This window comes from Mchenga conophoros, linkage group LG10, assembly GCF_057382185.1.
Source record: "Mchenga conophoros isolate Kocher_MC1m ecotype Shallow Benthic linkage group LG10, M_conophoros_male_GT1.1, whole genome shotgun sequence".
Taxonomy (NCBI): Eukaryota; Metazoa; Chordata; class Actinopteri; order Cichliformes; family Cichlidae; genus Mchenga; species Mchenga conophoros.
In genome coordinates, this window is record NC_140535.1 from 14,799,503 (window position 1) to 14,826,999 (window position 27,497).

Here is a 27,497-nt window from a genome sequence, read left to right on the forward strand (position 1 = left end):
CAGGTGGTGTGTGTGCTGCATGCATAACAACGACAATACACACTGTACCTTGCTATATTAGCCACCAAGAAGCTTCTTAACGTTAGCCAACAAATAAAACTACAATTGTTAAAATTTGGAAAATGACAGCCAGTGCAGGGAACTGACGAAAGCATTCTCTATGAACAGTCCGTACCGCGTGGATTATTTGATTTCAGTCCGTCTTTGAATTAAAACGAGGTAAGTAAAATGGCGGATAGCTAACGTTAACATCAAGGGAGTTTGCCATTGAAGCCGCTTTTCTGGGTTAGCTGTCAAGACACTTGTTAGTGTCACCAATAGTCATACCTATAGAAATACTAGTTCATCAGAATGTGCTATAGTCAAGATAGTTACCAACTGCAGCCTCTGTGTGTTTCCAGTTTGTGTTATATGTGCTAGTGGTCCAGTTAGCCAGCTACAGCTAACGGTAATACTAGCTAAGCTAGTTTCTTATGGTGTATCAAAACACTGGCGCGAAGTGTAATCGCAGTTGTGGGAGCCCGGTATTAATTAATTAGAGCGTTGATGTCTGTGGCCAAGATCACATTATCAATAGATTTAGCTCACATTAGCCTGAGAACTGCTTGGCCGTCGTAAAAACGACGGCACGTCAGGAGGAGATGAGAGCCGATAGCAGACTCAGCCTCCCAAACATCTGTGGTTGTTTGTATTTCGGAAGTATACAACTGCGCGTGTCACAACTGCGGTATGATTAAATTGTTTCAAATTACGAGTAACGATGCAGTTTACCGACACGGTGGACAGTAATACAAGCGAAAGACAATTGTGCTCATCAGTAGCTAACGTTTTATTGAGACACTGAAATCCGTACAGTATGCATATCCATTTATGGCGTTCAGAGCCTAGGGACAAGCCCCTAGTCTGCTCAGGAAAAGCCGTGTCATGTTTACTGGGATTTCCACTTACAGTATGTTCTATTGTATAAGAGCGGTCCGCAGTTTCCCCTTTTCTCTGAAAGTATCTGCTGTAAACGTAAAGTTACGCAGAAAGTTGTGAAACAGTCGCGATCACATGCATTTTTTCTTTTTTCTTAAAAAAACGTTCATTAAGTAACACATTCCTAAGTATCTGTTTTAAAGTGTTAGAGCTGGGAGACAAAATCACTTATTTTCAGCTCCGAATAACAGCTGTGTTGGAGATACAAGTGTAGTTTGCAAGTTGTAAAGTGGAGAGTGAAAGTGAGTCTGGGGAAAACACACCCCTTAAGCTTGGAAAGCTTTTTTTTGAGAATGGCCACTAACAAGATGTATTACTTAACTTTGCCAGTGTATTATCTTCAGTAAATTAATTAATGTGATATACATGTTTTTATGCCCCCCCCCCCCCCCCCCCCCCTCAATTATCCAAGGAGAGGTCACAAGTCATGACATCTTAGAATCTGGACCCAGCAAATTTGGAGCATTTTGAACCAGTAGTGCAGTCAAACAAGCATTTCCTCTTGCATTTCTCAGTCTATAAGCCTGTTGTAGAACACTTAAAAACACAGATGTCATTAAAAATAGTTCCATGTGTCCCAGTAAACTGCAACAGTGCGACACAGTCAGTGTGCGCACTACTGGGGTCTCAGTCATCTGAAATATTTTCTTAGCAGCTACCATGCAGCAACCAGAATCCAGCCCCTAGTTGTCAAAAAGATTAATCTGCAATTTCATGTATTACTTAATAGTTTGCTGTAGTACTGTCAAGTGATCCACAACAAATAGACTTTTTTTGCTAAGCCTAACAGCCCTTGATAGTGGTAATAAACATGGCAAGTGCAGAGGTTTGGTATTGCTGATGTGCTTATGTGGAGCCTGGATGGGTGGTTTTCTTATTTTGATGTCAATGTGTAATTTTTATCTTGCTGCTTCAGCTGGATAAATCACATTAATTGGTCTTACAACTGGCATCAAAACATATTATTGTTGTCTAAATGTCAATGGACTAATTAGCTAGATAGATCTAGCTGACTCGCGAACGAACATGGTGCATCCCAGGTCGAGATAAGTGGCTCTGTTACACGCTCTCTGCTTTCCCCATTGCATAGCTAACATTATTACTATGTCTGTCAGCAGGTTTGGCTCACATTTTAACATACTGTAGCCGCGTTCCATTGCCGATATCTTGTGTTTGCGTTTACAACCTGCATACCATGCATTAACACGCATTTATGCAGATAAGTTATCTGGATACAGATAATCAGATTTAAATAGGTTATTAAAGCTTTGTGTGCCCTGACAGTGACACAACCACGCTCTCGTCATGCCCTTCAATATTAGTTTCGACAAAAAGTGTGAATCAGTTGGTACTACTATGATTACAATGATTAATCTTACCACGAAATGTGGGAAGAGTTTCATCTCAGCCACAACTATGTGCAGTATGACTAAACTAATAGCAAACAAAATGTACTTTTCATGAGCACGTTAAAAAATAACTGTAGGCTAGAAGGAATTGTGTGTTGAAGACTTCTTTGACTTTGGGCTCACATGAAATGGTTAAGAAGACTATTAGTATGACCCATATATGAGCAATGTAAATGGAGTTCATTAAGTCCAATCAAGGTGTATTTATCAAACAACATTTGTAAGGATAAAATTTTGAGGGTTTAAAATAACAACTATTTTTTTTTTGCTTTTGTTTATTAAGTTTACCAATTACAATAAAGGTTAGAATAATGTTGAATTCTTCATAATAATTTTCTAACAGATAAATATTGGCCACAGGGATATGTGAATGTTGTCTTATTTGTTGATAGGATGTAAGTTGAAAAGTCACATATTTTGGTGAATCCTTGACGGAACTGCACAGTAACAGTAAAACCTCAAAACACAGAGGAGGGAACATCATGGTTTGTGGCTGGTTTTCTACTTTAGACCAGTGATAATGAAATCGAATCAAGAACTTCTCTTGAATGCTTGGCAAGTTGTTCACGACCTTAAATCATTATAAAAATGGTTATACATTTTTTGTCTTGGCCAAAGTCTTACTCTTACCCAGTTAAGATGATGCATGAGTGAAAAAGGTCCCGGTCCTGTAAAGCAGCAGTCCCCAACCCCCGTGTTTGGTACCGGGCCTCGAGAGTTGAAAATTTGTGTGAAAATTATTTTTTTTGGGTACTGGTTTTATTTTGTTGTATTTATCCAGGACACCTTAAAGGCCGGTCCGTGAAAATATTGTCGGGCATAAAGCAGTCCGTGGCGCAAAAAAGGTCGGGGACCGCTGCTGTAAAGTATCTCTGAAACATTGCTGAAGTCTCTAAACCAGAAACATCTGATGGAGTTTATAGCTGATAAAGGCAGTTCTACAGGTCACTCAAATCAGTGCTTGTTTTGTGAATGGCTATACAGAGTTAAATAACAACATGTAAAGTCCAACTGTAACTTAGAAAAAACATTTATAAGTAATCTATGCAGAAGGAAATCCCGGCCTTTTCAAAGGATTTATTAACATTTTCTTGAAACAGCAGGGGTTTACATAAGATTATTTTGACTGTCCGGGGTTTTTTTTTTTTTGCTTCATTCATTTCATTTTTTAATAATTATGTTCTTTTTCTTTTTCATGTGCTATTATAAAGGTATATCCTTGCTCAGCACCCAGAGCAGTAAGAGCACCTACTCCAGCAGATCCAGAAAATGTTAAAGAAATGATAGCAGCGCAGGACTTGCACACTGAGTTTCAGTTTCCTCAGTAAGTAGAACAACATGGAAGTGTTACTGTAAGGTTTTTATGTCCTTCAATGTTTATTTTGTATGTATGCACTGATGATATTTGAGATCGTTTTTGCTATGCTTGTGTTACTTTTTGCAGTTGTATTAAATACTAATAATAATTACTAATAAATCCATGTGTTATGCACAGAGAGGCAGAATCTCAGTTGTCTTCAGATACTGACCTTGAGGATCCCGATGGCAAAAATGCGAAGACAGGAAAGGGCGTGGTATGTTTTCCTGACTTTCTTATCTTGGGCACTGTGCTGAGAAGCACTTTTAACATTGTCTGTTATCTGGCTTCACTTACTCCGACATCAGCGATCAGGCAAAGCAGTCACGTGAAAGTGGTTAGAAATTTAAAAGTGTTAGTCAACCCAGGGTTATAATCAGTCTATCTAAGAGCACCTCCACATGAATGGGATGACTGTAGCGCATGAACGATCACAGATATTGAGAAGTCTGCTGACAACAGAGCGGCTGCTGTTAGAAAGGAAAATAAAACTATAATAACAGGAAACTGTTAAGTGGTTACACACCTAATACAGACTTAAAGTAACACAGTTATTGCGCAGAAACGTGTTGTGTGAGTGCATGTGAGAGGAAAAGTGCTGTAAGGCTGGAAAATACCTACAGTATAAATAAAGTTTAGCCAATTTGAAGCAAGAAAAGGAAAATTGGCAAAAATGCAGACTGTGTAAGTAAACAGTTAGTCAGACAGATTATAGCCATTGTTGTTATTATTATTAATGTTTTGATAATGATAATGCAAATAATAAATTTTTATTTAATTTGATTAAATTTGTAGTTGTTTTATTTTTGCAATTACATAACAATTATATTATAATTGTAATTTTATTGTATAATATTAACTACTAATTGTAATTAGTAATAAATAAACTATCTAATTAAGTTATAAGGTTTTTTTTGGGGTTTTTTTTTCAGATAATTGATTGGTTATTGGATTGTGATTTTGTACCTGTTGATTTCTCATTTCAAACACTCATTAGTTACTATGTACTCCAGTAGGAAGTGAACCACCTTCTTAAAAGCCAGAGTGAAACCTGGAAAAGCCCAAATCCTGCCTTGTAGTACAGGCCTCGGTTTATGTGCAGTCATGGTCACACGCAGGCTTGCAGTATGTCCAGCATACACTGAGTAGAAATCAGTAAAACATCCTCACTGGTTTCCCGCTATCACAATGCTAATACATAGTCAAAAAAGTTTATATCATGCAGCAGCTACGTTTGATAAGAAAATAAGTCTGTTTCATCTCTGCATCAAATGTCTGTAATGTGATTTAGTTCCGTTTTTCTAATGCACAGTAACCAGATAAGCTATTGAGTATAGGGGCACACTGATGCAGTGTATGATAACAGAAGAACATCTTTCTCCTCATTAGGCAGCCAAGAAAGGGAAGAAGGCGCTTGGAGACAAGGCCAAAGGTGGTGGAGCTGGGAGGGTCACTGGTCCCGGCTGGGTGAATGGCCACCATCAGGAGAATGGAATGGAGAACATGACCTTGTTTGAGGTGGTTAAAATGGGGAAGAGCGCCACACAGGTGGGTGCACGGATTCAAATTTTCAATCAGTAACAATATGTAGCCTGGTTTAGTGTCTGTGGTTCTCATTTTTTGAATACTTAATCCATAAAGCTTGATTTATATTACTGTATTAAACCTTTGCTATAGCTGCTGTATTTCTGAGGGTGGGCATTTCAAGCTTACAACACACTCTATGCAGTGAACTTCATTTCTGTTTATTTTTTAAAGGAGTGCCACACAAGACTTATTGACAGCTTTTTTTTTTCTTTACATCTGACCTGATTTCCTTGAACCTTATGCATTGCGGTTAGAAGCAGGTTCTGTTTCTGTTTTTGTTCAGTAGTGGCTGCTAAAAAAACTAGGTGTATTACTGCTGCCTCCTGGTGGTAATACTGGACAAACAGGTTTTTTTTTGTTTTTTTTTTAAATTAAAAGATAACCTAATGACTACTCGAATAGTCAAAAATATTACCCACGCCTGTTGTGCATCGATACATTAACTACACATGGCAGCAACTCAATTCACCGAAAGGCAGCATATTGATTAGCACAAAGATAATACCATTAAACAAAATGTAATAGACTGTAGCTTGATGTTAATGCAATAGCTAGTATTCTTTCAACATAGACATTAGCGTAGCTCTGATAATCTGTTTTATCATCATCATCATTTATTTATTTATATAGCACTTTAAAAACACACCTGGTAGACCAAAGTGCTGTACAATACTAATATGCACATAGTAATAAAAGCAGACATAGCAATAAAGTTAAAAAACAATAAAAAAATAAAATAAATAAATAAAATAAAATAAAATATGGCTCAGTCATTTCAGGACTCTGCTCTGCTCTGCGTTTTACTAAACGTAACAGTTGTTCAAAATGTAATAGGCCCAAGTCAAACATGATCAGCTCAGTTTCACTCGTAAAGTCAGACCGATGCAGGCTCCTCAGCGTACAAGTGCAAACGGCAATGACAGCCACCATGGCATAAGCTCCTCTTAGTTATGGCTGGATCAGGTGACCCTGAATTCTCCCTTAGTTACTTTGCGTCTAAGCTGCTAGGGGCTTCCCATGATGCAGTATTAAGTGTTTCTTCTTTACTCCCCCTCCCCTTTTTTTTTTCACACTTCCTGTGTGGTTATATACCCACCCTCCCCCCTTAACCATTAGTTATTCATCTTTGGCCATGTTCAACAGTGTGTCTTTGTCCTGTCCCCTCACCCCCGACCTTCCACTTGAGGTTTCTTTCTGTTAATAGGGAGTTTTTCCTTCCCACTGTCACCACATGTTTGCTCATATGGGGTCTTTTGATTGTTGGGGTTTTCTCTGTATTAGCATGTTGTTGTTTTTTTACTTTACAATATAAACCGCCTTGACGTGCTTGTGGTGATTTGACATTATATAAATAAAACTGAATTGAATTGCGGGGATTCAGCACAACTATAAATCAAGCTTAATGGATTAAGAGGAGTCAACAAAGCATGCTCTCTAAGGAATGTTTTCAAAGTTATATTTTAGTTAGAAGTGTAAATAATTATGTGATAATTTTGTGAGTGTGCTTCCCTTTCCAGTCTGTGGTTGATGACTGGATTGAGGCATACAAACATGACAGGGACACCACTCTTTTGGACTTAATCAACTTCTTCATTCAGTGCTCTGGCTGTAAAGGTAGTTTTCCTACTTGTATTGTCTAAATGTGCAGCATGTTGGGTGCCTGAAAGCCCATTCACACGCTCAATTTTGCTGTATCAGGTGCTGTGAGTGGAGAGATGTTCAGACATATGCAGAACTCGGAAATCATCCGGAAAATGACAGAGGAGTTTGATGAGGTGATGTAGGCTGTGTTTCAATACAACGTATTTTAAAGAACCACACCAGCATGGGAGATGTTTTTAATCTGGCCTGAAACAAATGTAATACTTGGGACCCCAATCTGATTATCTCTGTGCTGTACAGGACAGCGGCGACTATCCATTAACCCTCTCAGGACCACAGTGGAAGAAATTCAGGATAAACTTCTGCGACTTTATTGCGGTTCTGGTGCGACAGTGTCAGTACAGCATCATTTATGACGAGTATATGATGGACACAATCATCTCGCTACTCACCGGCCTGTCTGACTCACAGGTCAGGGCCTTTAGACACACAAGCACACTAGCAGGTCAGTTTTATTGTGGATTTTGTCTCCATCCTGCACGCCCATGCTGCTGTTATCTGACAGCAGTTGTTCCTACACGTATGTGTTTTAAACATTGTTGTCTCTGCCAGCCATGAAGTTGATGACAGCCTTGGTGAACGTGGCTCTGAACCTAAGCATCAATATGGACAACACACAGAGACAGTATGAGGCAGAAAGGAACAAGGTCATTGCTAAGAGGGCCAATGATAGGTTGGAGCTACTGTTACAGAAGCGCAAAGAGGTAAGAAGAAAGATAAGTTGTCAAGCATTCAACCCAGCGTTGATGTTGGAGTGTAATACAGCAACACGTCAGTGGGTGTGAGCGTTGTTTAACTCTGTCATTTAAATTTTTCACTCTATATATAAATTGACTGGGGGGGGGGTATGCTGCTGATTGTATTTGCCCCTTCACGTGCAGGTATGCCATACAGGTGTAGCCTTTTCTGCCTTTGTGTCTCTGGAGAATAGACTCAGTCACTACTGATTTATTTAAAGCCCCATCCCTAACCAGCTATAACCTAAAATTATGACTTTGTTTACCATTCCGTGGCCTTGTAATTCACTCTGTTTATTTTAGCTCATTATTTTATTGATATTTTTAGCGCAGCCACAGAAACATACTTCTCTCTTTCCAACAGCTGCTTCAGGGTCTTAATGCAGGCAGACTAACATCGCCTCTTGAAGGCCGAATCCCTGTGACTGCCGCTTTCCCTTCAATGCATGTCGTATTAGTCATGGTTAATTTAGAAAGACATCATGTTCAATCACGGTTTCCTTTTCTCTCACAGTTTGTCAGTGCTGTAATGACACGTCATTGGCCACTGGATTAAAACAGTGTGTTTTTTCACCAACACTTTTCGTTGCCTCTCCGCATCAGTTCAGATGACATCTGGAAATTCTACAGTTAGAAAAAGTTGGGGGCTTTTTAGACTTGTGATTGCATGGGCTGTTATTAAATTCAGAGGAGGGTGGCTGCGCTTAATGGCAACTTACAAAGTGTCAGTTATGACGTTATATGAATCTGACGACACGTCTCCTGGTGAATCGTTTAAAATGAGTGATTTTTACCATTACACATTTTATGATTAGTTACAAAAGACTGTTGAATCTCACTTTGAGATCTTGTGAATGTCTCACAGAAGCGGTATGAAAGATTTAGTGTAAAACTGAACTATTACTGCATAAGGCCACTGATCCAAATCTGAAATGATAAGACTGTATCATTTCAGATGATAAGACAATAAGCACATTGAACAGGACTGGTTCTTTTTATTTTGAGTTCATTCTACATAAACTGTCCTTTCTAGTTCACAAAATGCATATAAATCCAGTATTTCTGGTTTACCTTTAACAATGGTAACAAATAGTGGATGAAATCTGTAAAAAATCCAAGCATAGAACAATACCAACCGTGATCTTGGACTTTCAGGGAGTTTTTGTTCAATTAATTTCAAAAACCTTCTGTTTATCTTTTAGCTTCAAGAAAATCAAGATGAAATTGAAAACATGATGAATGCAATCTTCAAGGGAGTGTTTGTTCACAGATATCGGTAAGTAAATCCTTAAGCGATAAGGAATTCCCCCAGATTATTATGGTAAATGGCAACCAGACTGTGTGCTGAATGTAAGATTTCATCACGGGCTTCTTATCACTTTTGAGTTTGTACAACAAGAAGCAGACAGAACAGAGTTCATTTAGAGTGTTTTGGCACCCTCTAGTGCAAAATCAATGTTAATACAAGCATGAGTTCATTATTCACAATGAACCTTCTTCAGTGCTGTTTACAGCTGCCAGGTCTGTTAAAGGCCTGTTTACTAAATTTAGTGAATTCTCTTTGTTTTTGCCAGCGATGCCATTGCTGAAATCAGAGCCATTTGTATTGAGGAAATAGGAGTGTGGATGAAGCTGTACAGTGACGCCTTCCTTAATGACAGCTACCTAAAGTATGTTGGCTGGACAATGCATGACAAGGTGAGTTTATGGAAAAAACTTGTGTTATGGAAGAAGATATTAAAGCCCACATCTTAAATCTTAGATTTCTGAGAGTCAGCGTATGTAGTAGTACCAGAGGTGACACAGTCAGTATAATTGAGATAAGCATCAATATAATTAATAACAACTTTTAAAAAAATGTACTCGGCAAGTAGGTTATCCCAGCCTATGTATGAAACTGGCTTCAAACCATATTATTCTCCCTGCTCCTTCTCATGAGAATTTGATGAACTCAGAATCTTCTTTTTCTAGTTTAGGAATATTAGTACCAGCTTATCGTCACTTCATGTCAACAGTCAGTTTTTTGAGGACCACTTTTCTGAAAAAACGCAACGCATTCGTTCTGTACATAGGTTACCTGTCATGTTTGTACACAACACGTTCAGTTTGTAGCACCCTCTATCCAGAAAATCTCCCATTTGTTAAAGCCTATTACCGTAATTCCCGGACTACAGAGCACACCTGATTAAAAGCCGCATGCTCTAATTTTAGAAAGAAAATCAATTATGTGCTTGTACAGGCTGCACCGGATTTTAAGCCGTATGCGTTTTACTTGTAATATGAGATATTTACACAGAAATATTACACGTGACGATTTTTAACGTTTAATTTAATCCGTAAGGTAACATAAACAAACAACATTACAACGTCTCTTAACAACTGGTAAAAATATATACCGTATATATACTACTTATCAGTTTTATTGGTCTGCTGTTACCAGGCAAAATGTTTTTGGCCGCATGAAAAAAAATATGCATTAGCCGCATGTCAGTATAAGCCGCAGTGTTCACAGTGTGGGGAAAAAGATGCGGCTTATGATCCGAAAACTACGGTAGTTAAAATTTGAAGTCCAGAGCTCCTGCTACCATTTTCTTTCAGCTAGAGGGCTTTTATTCCAAACACCTCCAATCACTAGACTTATCCAGAGTTTAGATGGGTGCTCCAGTCTTGAGCTTATGCCTTCACTTGGCTCACATTGAAAGCAGGTGGATATTTTATGAGGTGTACTTGCTTTTCTTGTTCAGCCACTTGTGCTGGGTGAGAAAGATGCCTGGTACAGACTTCCTGTTTGGTGGAAATCGTCTGCCTGTGAGAATCCTATTTGATGCTGAAAGACACCCTCATGTCTTGCTGCTATGTCCCATGTTTGTTTTATTATTGCTGGTCCTCACGCATTTTTATTACCTCTACATAGACTTTTCATGTAACTGCATTTCAAAATGTTTGGATTGCAAACAGCTGTCTAAGAGAAATCAATCTAAAACCTGCTTATAACTTCACTTAACTTGCCTCTAGGGGTGCATTATAAGCAATTTTAACTGGAATAGTGGCAGAGTAACACAGGCATTCAGATTTCACGAGTATTTAATGCATTTCTGCTACGACTGCAGCAAGGTGAAGTGCGTCTGAAGTGCCTGACTGCCCTGCAAGGCCTGTTCTACAACAGAGAACTCAGCACTCGGCTGGAACTCTTCACAAGCCGCTTCAAGGTAAGTAAGCATTACTAGAAATGTAGATGCCTCTTGGATATCATTGCATAGATGTAAATGTTTGATAAAGATAAAATAGTACCATTTGGCCATCATCATACCCGCAACTAATATTATGGAGATCTGACATTTTCTCTCACTGACAGGATCGCATTGTTTCTATGACTCTGGATAAGGAGTATGATGTTGCAGTGCAAGCTATTAAACTTCTGACACTTGTCCTACAGTGAGTAATCTCGCCTCCTCAAATTTCCATTTAATTTTGTGCCACAGCATGTGATTATTAGGACATGTTTTAATTCAACACGACAGCAGATGTCAACATTTTCTTCAGACAAGTGTGTTATTTTTCTTAGTGTGCATTTATGTTTTCTTCCTAATTCTGAAAGCTATTGTGATTAAAATTTTTACAAATCATGTAAATAACAATGATAATTCTCAGTGTTTGTTTTTCTTAATCAAAAATCCAATAATCACAAAGAGTTATTTTTGCTTTTCATGTAACAGGAGTAGTGATGAGGTTCTGACAGCAGAGGACTGTGAGAGTGTTTATCATCTGGTTTACTCGGCACATCGACCCATCGCCATCGCAGCGGGGGAGTTCCTGTTCAAAAAGTATGTGTTTTTCTGCAGATTTGAAAGAGATGTAATTGAATCACCAGCTTGAATGAATGTTATCTATTCAAAATATTTTAGTGCCAGTAATAAAACTGACAGAAACATTCCAGGGATTGGCTTATTGTGTAAACAGGCTCTTTGATTCAGCCTGAGTCTGGTTGGCACTGCATAGCGAGCAACATTCATGGGAAGCACACTAAGCTCCAAGAAAGGAGGGAGAGGAGGAAGGGCTTAAAGGAATATTCCACCCTGCTCTCGGCTCGGAAGGTGGCTCTGAATTTTTCTTTGCTGGCTCCTTGTTATTACAAAAGCAAAATAATGCTTGCGTGAAGGCCAGCTTAAGTGTAAACTCAATTAGATTCCATAAAGGAGACACAGGAAATATGCATGAGATATTTGTCCCACCTCCTTTCCTAAAGAGGCTGAAAACGTTCATTTAGCCTGTTTTTCATACGTGTATTAAACTGCTTTTTCTTTGGTTGATTGAAGGTTGTTTAGCCATCGAGGTCCTGAGGAGGAGGGATTACCCAGGAGGGGCAGGCAGAGCCTCAACGGCAGCCTGATCAAGACTACTGTGTTCTTCTTCTTGGAGAGTGAGGTGACCAGGCTTTTATGTCAGCCCTGTGCCCCTGCTTTGCAGAAATGGCAGTTTCAACTGAAACGTATCAATCATTAATTATTCTTAAGATTGGATTAAATAATTAAATACGAATCAGAACTGTGCATACATCTATTGCAAGGCACTGGAGATTTCTGTTTTTTGGCTCAAAGAGAATAAAAAAATAACAGAAATGTATTATCTGTGTTTAAATAGATTATTTCATTTCATTACAATTCACATTCCATTTTTTACAGCTCCATGAACATGGGGCCTACTTAGTGGATAGCCTGTGGGAGTGTGCGTCAGAGCTGCTAAAGGACTGGGAGACTATGATCAGCTTGTTGCTGGATGAGCCAATGCCAGGAGAGGAAGGTAAGGAAGCGCTGTCTCAGAACGAGGTTTTTAGTGAGGAAAATGAATCTTTTTGCCACTCTATTACTTATTTGTTGTACTTTTACTCTAATTTGTGCTTCTCTTAGAAGGCAAGTCTTTTCATTAGATACTTGGTAACATTCTTTATGGGGTTTTTTTGGGTTTTTTTTTTTTTTTTTTTAGCTCTAAACGATCGTCAGGAGACAGCCCTGGTTGAAATCATGCTCTGTGCCATTCGGCAGGCTTGCGAATGTCATCCTCCTGTAGGCAGAGGCACGGGGAAGAGGGTGAGTGTCAAGCCGTCATGCTTGAGATAGAAAGGATTAACTTAGCTCCTTGAATGATTTCGTGTTGACTGTGCTGTCGGGGTTTTGTGCATGGAAAAGGTCCTGACTGCAAAAGAAAAGAAAACACAGCTGGATGATCGGACACGAGTCACAGAGATGTTTGCAGTTGCTTTGCCTCTGTTATTGGCAAAGGTGAGTGATTCAGAGTTCTCAGAGTTCATTATTTCATCAGGTTCAATATTCATGAAATAAGCCTGACTGCGTTCCCTTTTGTTTTTGTAGTACTGCGTTGATATTGATAAGGTGACCAATTTGCTACAGATACCAAAGTTCTTTGATCTTGACATCTACACAACTGGGCGGTTAGAAAAGGTTTGCGAGTTGTTTGTTTTAAAGCTTGTTTTACAGCTGAAGTGCATTGTATGTGCTGCTGGTGAAACAATGTTATGTTCTTTCAATTAGCATTTAGACGCACTGTTGCGACAAATCTGGGAAGTTGTGGATAAGCACACAGACACTGAGGTCCTGGAGGCCTGCTCTACCACCTACCACTATCTCTGCAACGAGGAGTTCACCATCTTCAACCGTGTGGACATCGCCCGCTCCCAGCTTCTTGACGAGCTTGTAGACAAGTTTAATAGACTCCTGGAGGACTTCCTGCAAGAGGTAGGTGCTGTAAGGCGTTTATCTGTGTGGATTATTTTAAAGGATGCTCGCAGGAGTAGAGGCAAATATCTGAGATTTCAGCATATGATCTCTTGTTTGTCAGGGTGAAGAACCTGATGAGGATGATGCTTACCAGGTTCTATCCACACTTAAGAAGATCACCACTTTCCACAAGTAAAAGCAGTTCATGGAAACTGTTTCAGTTTTTGATTTGAACACATTACTTGTTAAAAATCTTACGTTTCTGTTTTCTCATATTGGGTTAAGATGTCAGTGACAGCATGCATGCATATTAAATGTTATAGATTTAATGTACATTTCTGCTTTCAGTGCACACGACCTCACTAAGTGGGATCTCTTCACCAGCAACTACAGGCTACTCAACACAGGTCTACAGAATGGCGATATGCCTGAACAGGTATTACAGTGTCATCCCCAAAATCCTACAAATGGAGTTAATCAGGGTGTTTACATTCCCATATGTTACTTGAGTTACAGGTGATGTGAGGGATAATTTGGAAAGAATCATTGATCATATATACTCACCAGCCACTTTGTTAAATATATCTTGCTAGTACCCAGTTGGACCCCTTTTGTGCTTTCAATTTGTGTCATAGATTGAACAAGGTGCTTTAAGCATACCTCGGAGATTTTGGTCAATATTGCCATGATAGCATCACAGAGATGCTGCACATCTATGATGTGGCTCTCCCCTCCTACCACATTCCAAAGTTGCTCTGTTGGTTTCAGATATGGTGACTGGAGGTCATTTGAGTACAGTGAACTCATTGTCATGTTCAAGAACCCAGTTTGAGGTGGTTTGAGATTTGTGATGTGGTGCTTCAACATGTCATCAGAAGATTGTACACTGTGGTCATCAAGGGATGGACATAGGGTGCAACAATGCTCATGCAGGCTTTAGTGTTTAAATTATGCTCAGTTAATAATAAGGGTCCCAAACTGTGCCCAGAAAGTGTCCCCCACACTTTTATATCACTGCCACCATTATGAACAGTTGATACAAGGCAGAATGGATCCATGATTGCATGTTGTTGACATCAAATTCTGACCCTACCTTCCCAGTGATGTAGCAGAATCGGACAGCCAGCATTTTTCCACTCTTCTATTGTCTAGTCTTGGTCAGCCTCTGTGAACCGTAGCCCCAATTTCCTGCTTGCAACTTAAAGGGGTGTTGTGGTCTTCTGCTTGCTGTAGTCCATCTACTTCAAGGCTCGATATGTGGTTGAGTTACTGTTGCTTTCTTCTTTCGGCTCCAAACACTCTGGCCATCCTGACCTGGCATCAACAAAGCATTTTGTTGCCCAGAGAACTGCTGTTCAGTGGACATTTACTCTCTCTTTCAAACAATTTTCTATAAACCCAGAGTCTGAGTCTAGCACTAATGACCGTGCCACATTCAAAGTCACTTAAATTGCCTCTGTTCCTCATTCTTATGCTCCTTTTGAACTTCACCTGGTTGTCATGACCATGTCTACATGCCAAAATATAACGAGTTGATGCTATGTGACTGGCTGATTAGATATTTGTATTAAGGAGCAGTCGAACAAGTGTACCTAACAAAGTGGTGAATGCGTGACAGAAAATAAAAACAGAAAAAATAGATGATTATATGAATAATTCTTTTGTGTATTTAAAAAGAAATAGCAAGCACAAATGAACCTTGACATGTCTTAATAATTACTGAACATCGAACTCTTTTAAAATTTAGAGTCAAGCTTTCAAAATAAAGTTACGATTAACCAAGTTAGTACAGTTCAAGTAAACTAGAATTACCCTCTGAGTGACCTGTTAAGTTCATGTTAAAATACTGAATGTGCAGTTTATCTATTCTGCTTGATTTTTGTTCCTCTCAGATTGTGGTTCATGCAATGCAGTGCACACATTACATCATCCTGTGGCATCTAGCGAAGGTTTCAGATGGCACTTCAGTAAAGGTACTGTTCACATTTTGGGGATATTTGGCAAAATACATGTAATAACATTTCTGTGCCTACATTTCCCAAATAAATATGATTGGCAGTGTATCACAGTTTGAAAGTATCCTTCCGCCTGTGTCACAGTAAATTCTCTCTGTAGTTACATTTGGACACCATGTATATGCAGATCTAAAGTAGGAGTTACATGTTTTTACTTTGTTTTGCTTACAACACTTCCCAGTCTGATTGCAGTTTTCTGTCAAGCTTTATAAATAGAGTTATACATTTCTTAATGCCTGGGTAATACAGGTACAATGTTACTTTGAAAGGGTTTTACTAACTGAACCTTTACTCCTCTCAGGGTGACATGGTGACCTTGAGAAAGCAAATGCGAGCTTTCTGTTTAATGTGTCAGCGCTACATAAACACCATCAACAACGCAGTCAAAGAGCAGGTGAGGATTTTGATGAGTCAGATAATTTTTATTTATTTATTTTTATTTCCTTTTTCGTTTTTTCAGCGCAACTGAAAATTTCTGTGGTCAGCATTTCCATATATGCTCAAGTGTTGTGTTTATTCCAGGCCTTCACTATACTGTGTGATCTGCTACTGATCTTCAGTCACCAAATTATGTCTTCAGGCCGGGAACAGTTGGAGTCTCTGGTCTATTCGCCAGACTCTTCTTTGCAGGCAGAGCTGCTCAACTTCATCCTGGATCATGTTTTCATTGATCAGGATGATGACAACAGCACAGGTCAGAAAACACTACCCTGTTTTATATGAACCTACCACACTCTGTTTAAAGAAGGAACATGACTTTTTATAAATTTTTCATTTTTTTAGATGGACAACAAGATGATGAAGCCAGTAAAATTGAAGCTCTACATAAGAGGAGAAACCTTCTTGCTGCCTATTGCAAATTAATCATTTACAATGTTGTGGAAATAAACACCGGAGCAGATATATTTAAACAGTACATGAGGGTAGGTCTAAATCCTGTAGAGATCATAACGAAATCATCCAGCCCTGTTGTTTTAGTTAACAGTATTTCTCCTGTTTCTCCTCAGTATTACAACGATTATGGAGATATTATCAAGGAAACAATGAGTAAGACGAGACAAATCGACAAAATCCAGTGTGCAAAGACGCTCATATTGAGCCTGCAAAAGGTATGACATGTGAAACAGATGGATGGTCACTAATGTGTAAAACATACTTGTTGCTGATATTATGATGAGACCAGGTTTGCCGCTGTTCAGGAGACACAGATGAATTGTCTTAACATAGATAAGGAAGCGCCTTTTGTCTCTGTACTGTCAGTAAGCAGCCAGGCTGTCCTTGAGATCCAGCATCATCATCACTTAGATCATCATACTGCTGGAAGCCCGATAAAGTCTTTTCGGGCCTCCTCAAATAGCGATACCTCACCAAATAGAAGAGATAAAAGAGTCAGTCCCAAAATCCTTTATTTGCATTTTAGTCTGGAAAAAATCTTCTCAGGGTCTTCAGAGGCTTTTAATTACTAAAATCAGACAAACAGTATTTGAAACCTCTTTTGCAGTTGTTCAATGACATGTTGTCTGAACTCGGCTTCAATTTCGACCGCTCATCATCAGCCTTCTGCGGCATAAAAGAGCTCGCCCGACGCTTCTCATTGACGTTTGGTTTGGATCAGCTGAAGACCAGAGAGGCTATTGCCATGTTACATAAGTAAGTCATTTCCCTAACCCAAACATCATTTGCTCTAATGAACAGGAACTTTCATATGTCATGTCTTGTTTGTTTATTTTAGAGACGGGATTGAGTTTGCCTTTAAAGAGCCAAGTCCCCAAGGAGAAGGAAGTCCACCGCTTAATTTAGCATTTTTGGATATCCTGAGTGAGTTCTCTAGCAAACTAATTCGACAGGACAAGAGGACAGTGTAAGTTTGCGGCACGATGAGTAATGTGAGCATGAAAATGATGAGAACCTCTAAAAAGACTCTAATGTTTACTGTCATTTCGCTTTTTGCAGTCACATGTACTTGGAGCGATTCATGACATTTCAGATGGCCCTGCAGAGAGAAGACTGCTGGCTGCCTCTCATCTCATACAGAAATTCTCTGCAGGCTGGAGCAGATGACGACACTATGTCTGTAATTAGTGGGATCAGCAGTCGAGGCTCCACTGTCAGGAGTAAGAAATCCAAGCCAGCCACTGCCAGCAAAAGAAAATTGCCTGAAGGTGAGCATTGCTGGTGTACTTTGGTGGACCATTTATTTTATCTACCACAGCAACCGATCTGCAGCATCAGGGGTCAGCAACCTTTCTGATTATGAGTGCCATCTAAAATTTCCTCAGAAGTCAATGTGCCATATGACTGCATTAGCAATAAATTTAATAATGCTCTATAGTAACAGTTACACACTATATAGAACCACTTTATAGAATTATATTTGTTCGCAGATGTTGGCAGCTATCAGCGAATAGTCATCAGCTATTTTGAAACAAAAAAGACACTCTTTATCCATAACAGCAAATGAAGTGCACAACAGAAAGTGCAAATGCTATTTATGGTTTCCTCACAACAATGATAAGAAAAATAAACTGGGTCAGTATGGTATGTTTGTTAATACAGAGATACACATGTTAATCTGATCTCTGGTCTCCCACTCAGAGACACAGGTCTCCGAGTGTCCAGCATTCAGACGGCTACCTGAGGACACTCTTCATGTGAGAGAAAATCTGCTATTTGTACAACCAAATACTGTCAGTAAGGCCTCTGCAATGTTCTGAAGACAGTTAAACTTGTCAGGTAGTGATGTCCAGCAGGTGAAAATGCAAACTCCATTAACACGCACAGCTATGGATACCAGCTGCGTTCGTAGTTCTGCAAACTTTGACCCCACAGAGTCGAGGTTTTCAGTTCAATCAGCTGCATTTCGATGTTGCATTAACTGGCATTAACTCAGCCAGTTAATCTGAGACAAATCCAGCTGCTCATTAAAGCTTTCTGGTTTGATCAGAAAAGAAAACATTGGTCCATACACCTGAAAGTCCCGAAAATACATTGTGAATTCTGTCTCAGTCTTCGGATGTATACAAGCATTTCCGTGGTGCTGATGCTGCGCTGAGCGGAGAGCTCCTGAGGTATTTGAAGTGTTGGAATGTGAAAATTTCAACATCGCTTGACAAAACTGCCAGCTAGCAACGTCCCTCTCACCAGTAGGCTAAGTAATTTTTAGCCAATTACAAGTTGAATCTGGTACTTGGGGTTGTTAGCTAAGATACTGTCATTAAGAAGCGGCACAACTAACGTTGCACAACCTTCTCAAATTAATTCACTGCATGTCGTGCCCAGGGCTGGACTGGGACAAAAAAATCGGCCCAGGCATTTTGAGTAGAGACCGGCCCACCAGGTATTATAGGAAAAGCCATAAAAACTTTGAATGAAAACAGACGCTGTTGTGACAGTGATGTACAGTCTTATTGGTATATGTATGATTTCTATACATTTTACATCAGATAAAAACTTTGATTGTAGGATTCAGATAATTATTTATTAAAAGCTAGACATTTTAAATGAGAATAAGAAAGAAAAGTATTTCTTTGTGCCCCCCTTTCCCTGTTAATGCCCTGCCTGGCCCCCCTGGCAAAACTTTGCTAGACCCGCCCCTGCACAGTTACCAGCTGTCAGCTATGTAAAAAAAAAAAAAAAAAGGATCCTGGTGTTATTTGTCTCTCAGAAACAGTTCATAACTTCCCTTCAACTCATTCATGTCACGTAAAAGGTAAACCTGTTTCTCCATCACCTGTTCAGCTCTGATGATTCAGTAAGGACATCTCCTGGTTTCATCTTCATGTTTCCCTCTCACCACATATCCAAACCGACATCCTGACCAGCAGGTTTACAGCTGTGGCTCCAGCAAACATCAGCTGATACTAGAAATTAATAATAAATAAAATCTAACAACAGCTGATCAAGCTTAAACCTGCTGCTGTTGTTTGGCGCAACATCCACTGGTTTCCTGTTTCTGGCGCAAAGTGGGCGATAAACAAACAAGAGAGAAAAGCCGATCAGCTGATCATTGATCAGTTTCATGATTGAAGTAGCAACAGGAGAGGGAGGGGGAGAGGATGAGAAGAAGAGGCAGCTGTGCAGCGTAAACACAGAATAATGAGGTTACTAACCTTATGAATAAAATAAAGTTCACTATTAGTAACATCATAGCACCCACCCAGCTGTATAGAAACTCCGTCATGCTAGCTAGAACGCAGTACGAGTTATTGTAACTGACTGTAAAAAGTCAGCACAACGAAAATAAACTCCACCTAAACTTGGTTTATATCTGACCCAGATAGACTGCAGGTCATAACTTCTTACCTGAAGTTCAGTTCACCTGACACTCGGACCGGCGGCCGCCTTGGGTCTCTCCTCCTCCTGCCTCCCCTTTCCCTCATCCACCTGCTGGCCTCTGTGGAAGCTCCGCCATAGCCACCACCAAACAACTGAGTTATTTTTACACATCGGCCAGCATCTGGCCAATTCACCACCTTTCATTGTTTATACTGTTACAAAAAAATAAATAAAATCATCGGCCCATAAAAACCAGAAATCACCATGGGCCCACTGGACAAATGCCCGGTATGCCCAATGGCCAGTCCAGCTATGGTTGTGCCATCAGTTTACCCTGGCACGCGTGCCCAGGATTGCCGACCCCTGATCTACATCAAAACAGCTGCTGGTTAGTAGAGTTGTATTTAAGGTGACAACATTTTCTTTGTATTCCATGACTGTCACAGCAGTTTGTTTGCTGTATTTCTTAAAGTCTGCCTGAGATTGAAATAAGGTCTTTCTGTGAGCGAATACGCCGTCATGAATTTGAATACGGTGCAGTATTCACCTTCAAACGTCACACATAAACATAAAAATGCATCTCTCTCTTAGGCACATGTATTTCTCCTAGGATCCTCTTGCAAAATGTTTCATGTTAATTCTCATCACAGCCTGCCACTTTAATAATAAATCAAACAGCTCACTCATTGTTATGGTCACTGCGTGTGTTCAGTAAAATTCAAGGAGTGTAACAAATGATTTTCTCTGGCAGAAGAGAACAGCAGTAGCAGCAGCGATGCGGTTTGGATGAACCGTGAGCAGAATGTGCAAACGCCAGTGATGATGCATTCACCCCATCTAACTTCCACTGTACTGAGGGATCCAAAGAAAATGAGGCCAGAGGATAGCTTCACAGCCACGTTCACCATGCCAGCAGAGCAGCATCCCCATCAACCTGTGCCTCCTCAGCAGCAGCAGCCACACCCTCAACACCAGACTACCATTGATTACAAGTAAAAAATATGTGTATTACATTATTGCATACATGTCTGCAGAGGTCTTAGTTGCAGTACAGTATGTAAAGCCACTTTTTTAAAACTGTGGGAATTATGAAGTAATGAACCCTGTTCCACAGTACCCAGGTTACTTGGATGCTGACACAAAGGCAACAAGCTGAAGCCCGTCAGCAGCAAGAGCGGGTTAGCATGCACTACGCCAAGATGAGGAACCACATGCAGCAAGCAATGTAAGAAGTTCAGCACTTAACTGTTTTTGGCCGAACTTTGAGCCAATAAAGAGTCTGACAAAAAGCATTTTTCTGACGTGTTATTTTTTTGTTATGCATCACAGTCGTCGAGGCTCTGGGCTCATGGAGGATGATGAGGAGCCAATAGTGGAGGATGTGATGATGTCATCTGAAGACCGCTTGGAAGATATCAATGAGGGCATGGATTTTGACACAATGGACATCGATTTGGTAATTAAAAAAACTAACAAACAATAGTCTACATTTGTCTAGATGCATGTTTAATAATTCCAGTAAGGAAATCCTAGGAAGTTGATTCTGCTGATTTGGACGTGGCATTTTCAGCGGGAGATGAGTAATGAAACGTTTCTCCCACTGAAAATGTAGCATCCAGATGAACTGAACCAAATTAGAGATAATCTGAATCCTGCATTTCTAGCAGAGTAAGCTGGTCATGCCAGTCCTTCCAATAAATAAATAATAAAAGCAAATGTTGATGTTAAAATTAATAATTTTTTTGACTGTATATATTTTTTTCATCTTGTGGAGTATTCTTCTAACTGAGTTGTTATCTTTCAGCCGGCATCAAAGAATCGCAGAGAAAGAACCGAACTGAAGCCAGATTACTTTGATCCATCTTCCATCATGGATGATTCGGTAGGAGTATTCCACTTCTTATAATAACTGATTGATTGATTGATCATACTTTGTTCATCCCGAGGGAAATGGGTTAAGGCTGCCAGCCGTGCCAGCGCCGTCTTACCCTTCCGACCATACGTACATTACACAAACATCACATGGGGAAGACAGGTCAGAGAGGTATAACATGGAAAAAGCACAACATGAGGAAAGATGAGGAGAAAAAAATAACTCCCCCCAGACTGAGCTCCAACAGGGAGATCAGTTTGAGAACAGAAAAAAAAACACCTCTGCACATAGCACATGAAAAAACTCTTAATACACCAAAGAAACACATGACAAGCAACAGGGATGGGTAAAAGGTGAGAGACAGCCAGTGTAGACAGTGCATCCGGGCCAGCAGCATAAGCGCTGGTCTCCTTGATCCACCGTCAGCATCGGAGGGGAATAAGCGTAGAAGACGTTTGGAGGGGGAGTGGGGATGAGTGTACATCTGCCTGTGTATATATGTCTGTGTGCATGTGTGTGTATGTGTCCAGAGTTCAGCTGAGACAGTGTCCTTCGCCCTGCCAGGCTAAGTAAACAGTCTTCCAGCCAACCCAGGTGGCCTTGCATAGAATGGGAAGAACAGTCTAAACACAGTCCGTATCAGGGTGTTGTTGTTCAGCTCCAGCCTTGAGACCGCAGCTGGCGCCGAAGGGGTATCCGCATGAAGTCAGAGGTGTGGACTCGAGTCACATGACTTGGACTCGAGTCAGACTCGATTCATTAATTTTATGACTTTAGACTTGACTTGAAAAAATGTTCTAAGACTTGTGACTTGACTTGGACTTTTACACCAATGACTTGGGACTTGAATTGGACTTGAACCGGTTTACTTGAAAAGACTTGATATTTTACCCCAAATATAAAATTTAACATGCGTATTATATAGAGATTGAAAATGTGACGTCATTCACGGGTAGAACCGCAAAGGATTCTGGGAACTCGTGGCAAGCGGTACTAGCGCACGCAGGCTTTCAATTAAAATCAGTTATACAGCGATAAAAAGAAACACAAAAATGTCAAGAAGCTGTTGTATTATTAACTGCAATAGCCGGTCGCATGACAGCCACGGGAAGCCGACGGGTAAAGAGATCGGTTGTTATCGGATTACGTCGTTGAAGAGAAATTGTTCGAGCCATGTTTCCGAAGTAACAAAGACGCGATGGATGGCCTGGATTGCAGCCATTCAAAGATCAAATATAACGTCCCAGAACACTCCAGCTCACAGGTTAGTCTGCTCCAAGCATTTACACGAAGGTCAGTGTTTTTTAGTAGTTAATACGTCATTTTCATAACATAATTGGTGATATAGGTTACAAGCAAGTCTGGCGCTGAACAGAAATTGTCGTGCTATGCTCCTTTATTTATTGTGCATAAATAGTGAATTGTCCTGACACAATATTGCGTTTCGCTTCTGTTATTATGGTACATTGACAAAAACATATACTTTTATTCACAGGATAAAACAGGTTTTTTGTATCACTAATTGCCCAGTATGATTACAGCATACAGTGTTATTGTCACTGCTACATTTCTGTGATGCTACCAGAAATTATTTCCACTACTAATTAATTACCGTTGAGCTCAAAGGTCCTATTAATAAACGGTTAAGGAATGTGTATTTATGATGACAATTTGTGAGACTGGTAAACTTATGATACGTACGATGGTCTTTCGTTCTACACGGTGCATTTCAAGGTCCTGTACCCATCCGTCGGTAAACTGTACCTGGGCTTGTTGCAGTGACCGGAAGTTACTAAACTTCATGAGTGTGTGCACTCACTCCAAGAACCGTATGCTTATAAATATGCATATAAATATGCTAAGATGAGATAGCTGACTTCATCTAACTAGCAAATGTTGTCCAGGCTACGTTGGTGATACAGTTTTTTTTAATGTGTATGATATTTTTGTCATGCGATTTTAAAGCCGGTCCTACAACCGCATCCAAGAATAACATGCAGCTTATCTCAGAACTGTCGGTGAAAATTATTCTTGGAGCTAGGTTTAATTGAGCTGCATTTTAAAGAGGTGCAATTTCACAATTTGTGTATATTTTCTAAGTTCACTATTTTGTCATGTGTTGAGAAAAACACAGATTTTAAAATTACATGGTCTAATATTTACATTTAGCATATAACTGCAACATTATTTTTTCGTTGTTTTTTTTTAAAGACTCGAAAGGACTTGAAATTCAAAGTTTCAGACTTGTGACTTGACTCGGACTTTTACACCAGTGACTTGAGACTCAACTCTGACTTGCCTGACATTACTTGAGACTTGACTTGAGACTTGAGGATAAAGACTTGAGACTTACTTGAGACTTGCAAAACAATGACTTGGTCCCACCTCTGCATGAAGTGATGGTGGTTTTTACTTTAGTGCGAACAACTCATATGAATTTCAAAGCTGTTCTAACAGTCCGACACTGGTTTCTCAATCTCCCGTTGGAGAGTCGTGAGCTTCTCCATGATGTTATCAAACTTGCGCTCCGTGATGTTGTCATTCTTGTGCTCAAAGAGCCGATTCTGAGAACTCATGAACGCAGTGCGCTTCTCCAAGATGTGATCCAATTTGCGCTCAGAGGTGTTGTTCCGAGCGAGCCCCTCCAAGATGTAATCCAGTCTTATTCTGAGTATTCACGGCAGCCGTAAGCCTCTCCAAGATCTTATCCGTGCTGCACTCAATGAGCCCATTTTGAGAAACTCACGCCTCGTCCCATCGTTTCAATCCCAGCGGGCAGCCTTGTGGGGGTTTGAACAGCCAGTTCCACTTTGTTAATTCTTCGATAAGCCAGGGCCAAGCCAGCTCCGATCAGCAAGAAACCTGTTATCACGGTTCCGAATAGGTAGATATCTTCAGCACTCAGGCTCACCCGAGCCCAGACTTCTCGTTGAGAAAAAGGGTGTCAATTGTATTCAGGGACCAGTTGATCAAATCAAATCCATAATTCCTCTTTTAGGTTTTAGAGAACAGACTGTGAGAGAGTGTTCCAGGGAAAAGTAATACAAAAAACACGAGACTAGACAAGGACACAAGAGGCTAAGCAGGGAAGCTAAGGGGGAGGAGGAGGAGAGGAGAAAAGTGCGACCGCCTTCGTCAAGAGCAAGAGAGCAAAAAAACCCAAAAAAACCCCTGTTTGAGTGAATGGCCAAGTAAGCATGATAGATCAACGTACAGTTCACGCATGCCTAGCCTTATTTGGTAGAAGTCCATTTTCTTGTTATTTATGACAGTTTGATTAAAGAACCCCAAAGGAGGAACAACTTTAGGTGTAAAAACAACCACATATTTCTCATCTGTTCATACTGTACACTCGATATCTGTTTGTTTTTATTTGGTTTTGAATTTCTAACACTGCTTTTTTTCTTTCGCCTTTAGGTTCTCAATGTTTCAATGTTTTAATATGAAAAGGACAGCATGTCATCGAACTCCTGGGACGGTGAAATGACTCTTTATAAATGAGAGTGGACTGGACTAGTAGGCTTGTGAGACACCAATGTTTGCCTCTTTAACACTTTGTTAAAACTTAGAAGGAGTGCTTGAGCTTGGATTTGAATTTTATTCTGCTATTTTCACACACCGGATTTTGGTCACACTGCGACAGAGATGTTTCGGTTTTTGTTCAGTCGCCCTAAAAAAACTTGATGCCAGCTATCACTTGGCTACACTTGTTATAATGTGTGAAGCGGTACAGGTACGGATATTGTGTAGCAGTTTGCATGGTGATGGGACAATAACAGGTCAAAATTCAAGTGAATGATGTATACCTTTAAACTCTTTAAGTAGACGAAAAATGTCTGTAAATACATAGCGGCCAATATACAGGGAGGGTGAACACAATTTCATGAACACCAGAAAATATAATAGGCTTGCAGAATAACACTACTGTTTTGATGCTTGTAGTGTTCAGTTATTGTTGAACACTATAATAACCCTGCACTTGGTCACAGAGGTGGTAATTGTGATGGATGGTCATTTTTAAGCTTTACATCGAGAAACTATCTTAGGTTTAAACGAACCTCCTCTCTGATGCAATCCGGACATACGCTGAACATATAATGTTTCATAATGGCAGCAGTTATTAAATGGCTACTGCGTTATATTGGAAGGGTGTCAGTGGTATTGTTGTTCACCTTCTGAACTTTTAAACTGTAGATTCTGGCATGGCATGTAGCCATATATCAAAACATGTACACAGTAAGTATAATGTGAACTGGCGTGTCATACTGTTTAAAGGCCTTGCCACAAGTTATATATATACAGCATTCTCAGATTTCTTTGTGATGGTATTTTTTAGAGACATGTGTTCTGCTTTTATACCTTCTAGATAACTTTGATTTATAGATATTTTGTAATGACAATCAAATGTAAATTAATGGTTTCTATTAATCATGTTATTTCACATAGAGATTGAAATGATCCTTTTTAAAGGAAATGATTATGTTACTATAGATGTGGCCAGCTGTATTTTCTTTTCGTCTCTCTGTAGCGAACGGGTACAAACGTACCTCATTGCTCAGATGTAGTAATTTGACAAATTGAGGCTGCATCTAAAATTATTTTTTAATGTTGGAAGAAATCACAATGTTGTAAAACTTTGACTCAACCTCAAATATGTAATCTCTCCTATATATTAACTATTTTTTTCCACTGTATAGTATCTAGTAATATCTAATATTAGAGACATGCCATGATTGCAATCTTTAAAAGAAAGGATTTTTAAAATGGTTGAGAACGATGTGTGTTTGTTTGGTTTTGTTTTGTTTTTTGTATTTGCAGGTGTTCAGAAATAGTTTTTCAAACTGCCAGTTTGGTTGGTTTGCGACTGCTGCGTGTATAAGAGTTATAGAAATATTCTAAATTACAAAGCTTCTAAATTCTTTAGCCAACAATCATAGTATCAGAATTGTATATTATACAGTTACAAATGTGTAATATATTGTGAATCGGTGCTCATTTTATATTTACTGTTTCTTTTTGTGTGAAATTTTGGGGAATTGTCAAAGGAAAAGAATGTAAGTCTGTGACATTAATCTACTAATTTGTAAGTGCACACACAGTGCATTGTTTTTTTTTTTTCTTTGTTTTACCGTGGATTGTTCCGGTATTTCTTCTGTGTATTGGCCTGGCTGGCAGAATCAGACTTTATGAAAGAAGGTGTAATCATATTGTAGCTGAAAATGAACCTTATTTCCTCAGTGTCACTATAATCTGGAGAATCAAATCATCAGGTCTTAACCCTCCTGTTATGTTGACCCAGAACAGAAGAGATGTCATCTGCATCACTACAGAAAACCAGAAAATCAAAATTATACAAGAAAATTGTAAAATAATCAATGCCAGTGTTTCTGACACTTTTTGGATGAGTACACATGCCCTGGGTCAAATTGACCCAGGAACATAATTGGTGTTCCTGGAAACCAACATAACAAGAGGGTTAAACATTACCACATACATAATAACTTTTCATGTTAGGCAAATGAGAAAAACACATCTTAGACTTGTCTGTAAATTTACATGACTCATGTCATTTTGGAGCTTTTCTGTTTTGCATCAAACTGCTGAAAATGTGCAAACATCTGTACGTTTATACATATTTAAATATTTGCGTATATTAAATTTGTGTTTATATTCTATTTACAAAGTGCCCATTGCATCCTTTACGGTTTGTATTTATGTATGGAGATGTAACATGAACAGAATAAACCCTCTACAACTGTGTGACGACTTAATAACACAGCAATAAATATGATTTGATATGGTATTAGAACACCTGTACTGTAACTATAACTGGCTTTTACTGATGAAACATGAGTGCACCGGAGGATTA

The 27,497-nt window shown here is 39.5% G+C and overlaps 1 protein-coding gene across 1 annotated transcript; it reads left to right on the forward strand.

Moving 5' to 3' along the window:
* Positions 1-27,388, forward strand: stag2a (STAG2 cohesin complex component a). The gene is made up of 34 exons (XM_085288660.1): positions 1-219; positions 3,599-3,711; positions 3,883-3,961; positions 5,134-5,292; positions 6,849-6,945; positions 7,030-7,106; positions 7,234-7,438; positions 7,546-7,697; positions 8,933-9,006; positions 9,305-9,428; positions 10,841-10,939; positions 11,086-11,165; positions 11,447-11,554; positions 12,047-12,155; positions 12,413-12,530; positions 12,714-12,817; positions 12,917-13,009; positions 13,100-13,189; positions 13,280-13,483; positions 13,587-13,657; positions 13,814-13,901; positions 15,358-15,438; positions 15,782-15,874; positions 16,003-16,174; positions 16,264-16,403; positions 16,488-16,589; positions 16,982-17,130; positions 17,213-17,341; positions 17,434-17,642; positions 20,507-20,747; positions 20,870-20,980; positions 21,085-21,211; positions 21,560-21,637; positions 25,046-27,388. Exons 2-34 carry the CDS (start codon positions 3,668-3,670, stop codon positions 25,067-25,069), a joined length of 3,831 nt encoding a protein of 1,276 aa, XP_085144786.1. The 5' UTR covers positions 1-219; positions 3,599-3,667; the 3' UTR covers positions 25,070-27,388.
* Positions 27,389-27,497: the final 109 nt, after the last annotated feature.

Bases quoted from the DNA above. Each gene is read 5' to 3' on its own strand.
- stag2a (XM_085288660.1), top strand. From the start codon at position 3,668: ATGATAGCAGCGCAGGACTTGCACACTGAGTTTCAGTTTCCTCA. The intron at 11,166-11,446 runs GTGAGTAATCTC...TTCATGTAACAG, and splicing joins CTTCTGACACTTGTCCTACA to GAGTAGTGATGAGGTTCTGA. The intron at 12,531-12,713 runs GTAAGGAAGCGC...TTTTTTTTTTAG, and splicing joins GCCAATGCCAGGAGAGGAAG to CTCTAAACGATCGTCAGGAG.